Genomic DNA, 9,825 nt, shown 5'->3' with positions numbered 1-9,825 from the left:
CTACCACATATTTCTTCTTTAAATCACAAGCAAATTAATTTCTAAGACATTCGAGTAAATGCAACTTTACGAGACTCTTACACAAACGTACACTGTATATTGTTTTGCTGACAAAACGCTCTCCTACGGCCTATACCAGCTACACTAGATTACCTGCACATTGCTTACACATGTTCGCAACAATGCATATTCCCCCGTGAAATGACGCCGCAGGCTTTCCCCTCGAGGTTTACAAATCTAAGGAATTTCAGAAATGTCGGGAATCCACGGGGCGCCCCTTGTTTAGCTCATAACTGGCGCGCATGCGCCGAGCACTTACGACCAATAAAAACGTGATTACAGCTTTGCACAGTCGGCAATGCGAGTGCTTGTTGGCTGGGTGTATCGAATTATCAAGTGGGCTCCGTCCCGTGATAACTGTGATCGCTTGGACAGTGGAAATACTTAAGTAGTACGGCTCTTACCAAAATGCATCTTAGACCCCTACTTCGAAAGCTCTTTGTTTATTAAGTTGAAATTTATAACCGTCGATTTCTCAGAACCGCCTTTACAATCGTAGTTTGCGCAAGCCTAAAAAAAACAACAACAACAATAACAAACAAACAATCAAACATGCACACAGTTTACCCAAAACCAACAGGTAAGTTCAAAAGAGAGGATGTTATATTAAAGATGATATAAAGTTTTGGTACCTCAAAAGTTTCCCTGAGTTTCCTTGTCTTAGTTTGTGTTTCAGGTTAAAGTACCTTTCATATAAGTAACACTGTGAGACTTACTCGCCCCAAAGTGCTCTCATGTCTTAGTAATCATGCAATAATGGTTTCGTACAATACGTGTACATTGATCATCGCGGTACCGCGTCGAGTCAAACTAACGGCTCGTTCGAATCTTTCAGAGCCCGCTCTGCTCTGGAACGAAACCATTATTGCATGATTACTAAGACATGAGAGCACTTTGGGGCGAGTAAGTCTCACAGTGTTATATATAAGGTACTTTAACCTGAAACACAAACTAAGACAAGGAAACTCAGGGAAACTTTTGAGGTACCAAAACTTTATATTGTCTTTAAAATCACCCTTTGCATAAAGCAGAACAAATTAGATTGCTTTCAAAATACATGGAGATGGCGACACGGGGGTTGAGATTTCGTTTTAGAGTCGGACAGTCACAGTCAATAGAGAATTAGAGAATAAGAGAAGAAAGGGGGACAAAGAGAGAATAAGAGGGAGAGAGAGGACAGAGAAAGAGAGAGAGAATTATAATTATGGTCAATACATCTAACCAATTATTAATGAATTAAACAACAAAACAACTTCGTTGTAATACATATTTAATAAGGTTCGTGTGAGTTGGATAGCTTCGTCACAATGGTATCATTATATATTTTTTTCTCCCAAGACGAGAAGTATAATTATGTACATCTTACTTCACCTTCTTTAGATATCTAATAATTTTCAACCAAGACCAGATCAATACATCTCTAAATGTCGTTGGACTGTAACTACATATTTAATTGCGCATTGGTGTAGCAGAAAAGAGGTGTAGTGTATGAACTTTGATTTACAATTTTTCTCTTTACTTGGACAAAAAAAAAAACCGTATATAATAATATCTCAAAGTTCTGTTTGATTTTGCCGCTAAGGCTTTGAATTGTTGAACAGATGAGTTTCATTGGAAAGCGATGGACAATCAAGAGCTGAAAGGAAATGCTTTTTTATGCAAGTATAATAACTCTGAGACAACTTCACTATATCTAATGTATAGAATTACAAACCTCGAAATATAGGTAAACCACCTCATTTGATATTCACTTTACTTAATCATTACTAGCTCAATGTCATGATTTCTTAGGTGTTTATTTGTCGCATGTGCTTAACGCGAGATGATGAGGAAAAATAGAGTCTATGAGTGTTGCGACCTTGTGCTTATAACCGTACGCATTATTACTACGGTATTTAACGACCGACTTCATTGAAGTCTTTTCATACGGTATCCGATGGTATAGCATACCCATTGAGAGTGGATAATCATGCCGTGTGATATCCAGGATATATGGCATATCAACATAATTTATGTTTGCAGAACTTCAGGCATCATCGTTACCAAAATGTGAGGCTCATCATAGTAATTGTATAGGTGTTCGTGATCGTCAATACCTGTAATCCGGGTAGAAATTTTGACCGCTTAATTGACTCTTGGAGAGGATGCGTTGAATATCATTAGAAACTGACTCTTTAAGAGGTGAAAAGCACAATATTAGTACACTGTATCTTTTGAATAGAAGAAAAAACGGTCAAAAGAAAAATCATGCAATATTATTGTAGCAAAGCGACAGAAGAAAGTTTTGACATCAATTTAAACAGAATTTGTACGTGCATTTTGACCTAATTTCGACCGGCAAACAGAAGGGAGTGTTCACGAAAAGAGCTACCTTCTGACAGAGGATATACCTTGGATGAATTTGTGGTGTATATATTTTTATTCTTAAGATCAGCGTCATCAAAATTGTAAAGGGTAATCTGCGAAAAACGGATTCTGAAAAGTTGCAAATTATTCAAAATAGAGTTTTGAAAACTGTCCTTTTGGTTGAACCATGGTACTCGACCTCAGCAAATCTACAATCGTTTGTCATAAGATACTTTGGAAAAACGAAGATATAAACAATTATTACATGATATGTATAAAATTTCTAATGGAATGTTTCCAGAATATGTATTGCAATATTTTGAAGAACATTTACAACAAATTATTTTCTGAGAAACAGTGTGAAGAGATTTATATTATGTAAGGTAAAACAGAAATTGGGAAAAGAACTATTTCCTTTAGAGGAGTCCAGATTTGGAATCGGTTAACTTATGACTTGAAATATAAGCTCTCTCTGTCCAGTTTCAAACGAGCTCTCGACATATCTCTGCTGTAGCCTAAGCAACTGCCCAGGACTTTTTTCTCTCCCCTTTTTTCTCTCTCTGTCTCTATTTGATATTGTGAAATAACATGTTACTGCAGGTATTTGTTCCGTTTTCTTTTTTTCTGTACTTTTTTAATGTTTCGTTGTTTTGTTGTTACCTGACACTTGTTCCTTTCTTTATTATTGTATAATTATGCAGTTTGTATCTATTTCTGCTATTTCTATGTTGTTCACGGATTTGCAGAAGAACAGCTTTGGTGAAGCCAATTGTCGTGATTAAATGAAATAAACTGAACTAAAACTGAAAATGTGACACTTTGGAGAAATACTTAGCGTTGGTTTGGTTCTTTCGGGTTTCTCTCTTTAAATATGTATGTGAAAAGTTCCGCTTTTTATGAGAATTCCGTCTACGTATTCATTTCAACGAAACATTTTGCTATACCCTTTCAAAACTTATTTTCAACATGTTTAATTTGTAGTACTATCACAAATTAACGCAGTTAATGATTAATATGTTGCTACTTTTACAAAATCTTGTACCATAAATGAAGTAAATGACCAAGCACCACTTTTGGTGTAGGTTATACACTACTGATTCATCGGCACCCCCAACAGAACATCCGGGCAATAGTTTGACGTATCAACGGTTGTGCCACCGCGTAGGCAACCGGGTTAAACAGGCTGTTGAGAAAAGTTATCCATCGAGCAACTTCGTTGAATCCCATTTTTCTGGCGACAAAGTCGTAGAACGAAGGTGACACACAGTAGAACAAGACGTTAGTGACATTTGGTATCCAGCTGGCGGCAAATGCCACGAGAATGAAAGTCAGCGTCGTCATTGCCTTCCGACTTTCCACTGGGGACTCCCTCTCAGGTCGATCCCGAGCCCGTAACTTACCGGGAGTTGTTGAGTTCACCGAAAGTACGTAACCCGTCGAGGTCTCGTCCGGCGTTACATCGCTAACGTGCTTGCGATGGCGCTCTTGCACATTGTCAGTGTTTGTCCCTTGACGCGGGTTGCCATGTGTAGAATTTGAGACCAAATAAGATATACTCTCTACTATCTTTGTCCCTTCTGAAACGATAGCATCTTCACTGCATCTCTTTTTAAAGGCACGGGAGAGGTCACTTTCACCACTTTCGTTTGGCCGTCCTCTGACTGACTTTGGGAGGATTCTTGTTCTAACCCTGAAGTTCTTCAATTCCGAGGGATTCTTTCGGGTCAGTCGGATGTGGTAGTAAATCCGAAGGTACAGAACGGCTATGATGAAGAATGGGCCGGCGAATCGGAGGCAGAATACGAGAAGGCTCAACGGTAAGGTGACCGTGTAGTGTGGTCTTGGAAGACCAGAGCCCGTCGTACCCTCAACGGGATCCACGAAGTCCCAGACCGCATTGAGAAAACCCCAGATAACGAATGGAGTAATCCATGTGACAAAATTGATGACCACTGCTACATGCTTGCTCTTTTTGGTATAATGTGTTATCGGATGCAGGGTTGCTATGTAACGGTCGATGGTGATCACGACCACGCCCATCACTGAAACTCCAAGGCTCGCATTCATCACTGTTAGGAAGATCACCCCAAATGCATGACCCAGGACCCATGTGCCGTACAGGTCAATCGTACAACGAATGGGCATTATCACTGCACCGACAAACAAGTCGGCCAAAGTCATGTTAAAAATGAAGTAATTGTTGTAAGACCAGAGCTTTTTCTGACAAGCAAAAGCCAGAAGGATCACGACATTTGTTGTTACGGTCAATACGCTCAAACAAATTTTCACCAAAAATGTAGAGCTCAATTTCGGTCCTCCGATATCTGAGACGTTGGTTGACATAATTTCCTCAAAGTCGTAAAATTCGTCGTGATCGGTAGTGCTAACGAAAGGATCCATGTTATCTGGAAGAACAGAGAAATCATGAGAAAGTTTGCTAAAGATGATTCATATAACATCATTCTTACCTTCAACATTGCTATTGTTTTGCTCAGGTCTGAATTCGAACCACATGATGTCCTATATGAAATTCTGATCTGTGGGTTACTGCATCCTTTATATACCTTAATGTAAGTAACGACGTCGAAAAGAATATTTCTTTAATCGACATTATGTGGATATCTTTTTTACAAAGTTCGAAATAACTTCAGACAACTTGGCATTGTAGCTGTATGTCCCAATTACAGAATATTGTCGAAGTGGCACTTTGTATTATATCTCTCTTCCTATTGGTATGTAAAACACTGTTGATGATAACGATTACGAACCATACTTAAAGTTTCTTTAAATAATCAAACGTAGTAGTTTGTTTTCTTATTTAGAAAGTCACATACTTCCATGCGAAATGATCATTTTCTTGACGCCACATACTGATGAAAACATTTATTGGATATAGATAACCATGTCCCTGTCAAAACGTGTAGTAACATTAAAAAAAAATATGAAATTCAGACATCACATTGAAATCACTTATGCACAGACTTGTCTGACACTACAAATATTCTGGTTGGTTTTGTAACAATCGCAACAAGTTCCGAAAGCGTCTTAGCTGATGAAAAATGTACTTGGGATTAAAACAACACTGCGGATATTCGTGCAAAAATATGTCATTTTCTATACCAGAGCTTACCTGGTGGTTGTGTTCTTTCAAAAAGATTCAGGCAATCGTGGATCAAGCTGAAAAATATGCCAGGAGTCTGTATCAGTTTCTACAAAACGCGTTGTTCACTATCGTGCGATATCATAGTGAACGAGCTTCGTCTGGTTTCGTTATAATTTATGCGGTGACTTTCTTTAAAATGTAACTAGAAGAAGGAGGTGATATTGTGTGGGGATGTGTATGGTGATTTCAGGGCGCGCGTACGCAAGAAAATTAGTAATTGGGATGTGTATTGGTTGATGGGATGATAAGTGACAGACGTAATCGATTGGTTCAGAAGGCGCATGCGCAACATCTATCAGCAACGTCTATGAAAACGTACCCTTGTCTAAAAGCACACCCAAGATCGGTTTATATGTTGACTGTATGAGACTAAACCATTGATTAAGAACAGCTGTGGCACTCAAATTTGTTTGCAATTTGTCAGATTACTCATGGACGATCCTGGGTTCAGTTGCATGTCAGTACTGTAGCCTACGGTTAGCTACAGATTACAGTGCTAAGGATGGAAATTTGGCAAAAGTATATTAATGAATTATACAAGTTAAGTAAATTGTTTAAATACATTATTAGGACTGTTAATGTTTTCCGTTTATACATCATATCGTTTAACCAAATCGATTTTGTGCCAGTTTCTTAATTATTCATGTCGCCTTCAGCACCAATAAGAAATATTTTGAGTGAGAACCTAAAATGATATAAGTTAATATAGTTTAAGCTATAATTAGATATACGGATATTACACACACACACACACACACACACACACGCACACAAACACACACAAATGTATGTATACATATATATATATAAAATGGTATACATTATGAGCATTTTAGATGTCCCATTTCAGAAAAGTCCAACATTTTGAGTGTTAAATTTAACATTTACTTAAGGGTTGGAGGAATGACAAAATGTATTGATATCATTGAAAACTATTGATATACCATTTTATTTTTTAAGTATATATATATGAGAATCTTTATAACAGGGGAATTGATCGTTTTTATAGGGTTTTTTTTACTGTCATCCTGACTGTTCACAAGACTGTTCCAAAGTAAGTAAGCTGTACTTGAGAATACGTATGACCACAACTATAATGCAACCTCAGGACTTGCACATTCATCCAATGAAGGGAAGATCTACTGCCTGTATCTGGATGTGCTTGAAAAATGGGACATTCGGGGAAATGGAGAGTTTTCTTATTTTCCTGCATTTATGTATATATCTCATTATGTTAGAAACAAGTGGTAAAACCCCCATTACTCATACTGGAAGACCTCTGAAAGACCGCTGAAAGACTGTAAAAATTGACTGACCCTTCAATGATCGTTCAACGTACTTTTAATAACCTTTTAGGTTTTTCATGAGTCCTAAGAGTCTTTCAGTGGCTTTCGTGGTCTCCGCAGTCTTAAACACACACACACACACACACACACACACACAAAACAAAGATACAGTTGTATATTAAAATGGTTCAAAATAGTCTTCCAGCGGTTTTTAATGAAAATGGTCCTTCAATGGTCTTTCGGCAGTCTTTCAGAGAGATCACAAGAATTACCATATTTTGGTGAAAGATCACTGAGGTGTCAATGAAAGACTAGTTTCTTAGAGATCTTGATCGATCTCTCAAAGATCTCAGGGAGTATGGCAGACTTTGATCTTTCAGTGGTCTCACAATAGTCTTATTGGTCATTCCTTGAACTTTCGGGAATTTTCCAGATCCCACAGAGATCACTGAGAAATTTGCTGGAAAATTACTGTTTGATAATTTTGAAATTACTTTCCATGATATTTCAAGGCTCTTTTAGAACTATTCCGCATACAAAATATTTACATCTGGTCTTGGAGACTGCTGATGAATCTAGCCAATTTTTAGTCTCTCCCCGGTCCTTCAAGGGTCTCTGTGATGTGGAATTAAGACATCTATGCCCTAAGACATCTATTCCTTCAACAACATTTACATCTAATTTTGATCTAATGTTAGTATAAGAAGAGATATATGATATACAAAATTTGAATGCTGAAAAAAAATGTTACTGGAGGAGGTATGCTTGGACTGTCTATTTTTTTTTGACTGTCTATTTTGTTTGCTTTTTAATCAAAATTTCCCAAACCATCATTTGTTAACGGTAGCTTCCCTTATTAATGGCAAGAGCTATGCATACATATACACACAAACACACACACACATACACATGCACACATGTTTTATATATATATATATATATATATATATATATATATGTAATTATATATTTCTTTTACTGTTATATATGTGCGTGTGTAGTAGTAAGTTAACTTTTTTTTGTGTAGGTTGATATTTTTCCCATTCTTATTCTATGCAATGGTTGTTGAGCTTTTCAGCACCGTTTTTTTTTCTGACCTTAATTTTCAGCCCTCCACCCATATTTTCATAATTTCCTCCCTACCATTATTATTTTGTTAACGGAAAAAACAGGAAATTCAGTGATTTTGATATTCGTCTGGAGAACACTTTAAAGACAACCTTGACCTTTTTTTTTTTTCGTTTTCATTATTTTTCTCAATCTCTATTACATTCTTATATCAATTTGTGCCCCAGAAGGTCGCATTCATGGTAACGGACGATTTTTCAATGGACACTATCAGGTAAAGTTGCATGACTTCGTCATTACTGTGACATAATTCAGCCCTCTTCATAATGCGCTGGGAATTCGGTTTCAATAAAGATACCTATGAAAGAAAGGGTGTGTGTGTGTGTGTTTGTGTGTGTGTGTGAAAGAGCGTTAGAGTCTTTCTTGACAAGCGCGGGAAAGAAAAATAAAGAAAGAAAGAATGCAATACTTTTAACGACAAATCATGACTTGTATTAGTAACAGCCAAATTCCCCTTTGTCGTTTAAAAAGTTTTGCATTTTTATATGAAAAGGTCATTAGGCAGCATCGCCATCAAATTCACCGTGAAAACGTTCTTTGTCATTCCCATGAATTACTCTGTGTCAGTACCATTAATGCCGAGATCTATTGAAGATACGTCGTGAATCTGGCATGTCATTCATGCCAAGAGAATACGAATTGAGTTAGAAAATACCTCTAGTTTGTTGAGAGACTTAATTGAAATCTAATAATTCAACTGATGGCTATTTTAATGTCTATATACAACATTGAGAGTGCAGATGAATGCAAGCACGACTTAAAGTTACAATATATGAATGAACCATCGGTATTTCTTTTTCTTTGTGTGCATTCAGTAGACGGTATTGACGCTTGTGGATAACAATGACCTACTAGTAAGATGGTACTCTCTCGACCAATAGGAGGGCGGGAATATGTATAGTTTAACTCCAACCGGTCTATGAAGAGTCGGTCAGTGTTGAATGGTGGGAGTCGCCCTCCTAGTCTTGGTTCAAGTCACCCCATTGTGTTTTTCCCCTTATATCATTTTCATGCCTTCTTATCGTTACTGCTGCAACAATTCAATTCAGTTCAATTCAATTCAATTCATTTATTTCATTTTCATCTTTCTTCCGACAAAACATAACACAAGGTAAACTGGAGTATCGATCAATCATAAGTTTATACTTAATATACATTCGTGTGAAGGATAGACGGTAGTCAACAAAGTAGTAAAAATAAATTATGTATACATACGGGAAAATACAAAGTTATATTTCGAGGAGAGAAAAATAGAGAACTGAGAGGTCCGCTAAAAAGCTGTGCTTGTAGATTGTGGTCCACTCAAGAATTTCTTCCAAAAAAATACTTACTACAATTACAAATACATTACACAAAACGTGAACTTTGAACTTGAGCAGCCTGAACTTTGAATGCAGATCCACAAGCTGCTTTAAAGTTTCCATAATGAAAAAAAAAATCAAAACAAGCAAACAAGGAAAAAAAATCCAGAAAATAAGAGTTGTTTTATAGAACGCGGGTCTAGATTTCGTGCTTATCACGATTAGACTTTGAGAAATGGATTCACAAGTAACTACTCACGAACAGACGTTATGGACAATTGCATGAATTTTCTTTTAAAGGGACTGTATAGAGTTGGTTGAGGTGAGGATGTAGCTTTGAACGTTTTGCGAGATATATAAGAACCACAAATCTACTCTTTGAACTGTTAAAGGGCACACAATCATTAAGTGAACTGAAATTGGTATTTGAAGAATATCGGTTTTGAAATGACTGAAATATAAAAAATAAAGTAAAATAAAGAAATCCAAATTAAAGTCTTGGCCTGTCGCATTTTATCAGAATTGCTTTTTGGGATATGTC

At 36.9% G+C, this 9,825-nt stretch overlaps 1 protein-coding gene across 1 annotated transcript; it reads right to left on the bottom strand.

Annotated features, from left to right (window-relative positions):
* Positions 1-3,504: 3,504 nt before the first annotated feature.
* Positions 3,505-4,587, bottom strand: LOC139709483 (muscarinic acetylcholine receptor M2-like). Its single transcript, XM_071621444.1, has one exon. It carries the CDS (start codon positions 4,585-4,587, stop codon positions 3,505-3,507), a length of 1,083 nt encoding a protein of 360 aa, XP_071477545.1.
* Positions 4,588-9,825: the final 5,238 nt, after the last annotated feature.

This window comes from Diadema antillarum, unplaced genomic scaffold (genome assembly GCF_040938485.1).
Source record: "Diadema antillarum isolate AM-2024a unplaced genomic scaffold, OU_Dant_1.0 seq00001438_RagTag, whole genome shotgun sequence".
NCBI classification, from domain to species: Eukaryota; Metazoa; Echinodermata; class Echinoidea; order Diadematoida; family Diadematidae; genus Diadema; species Diadema antillarum.
Note: the sequence above shows the minus strand (reverse complement) of the source record. Positions and strands in the feature narration are given on the sequence as shown.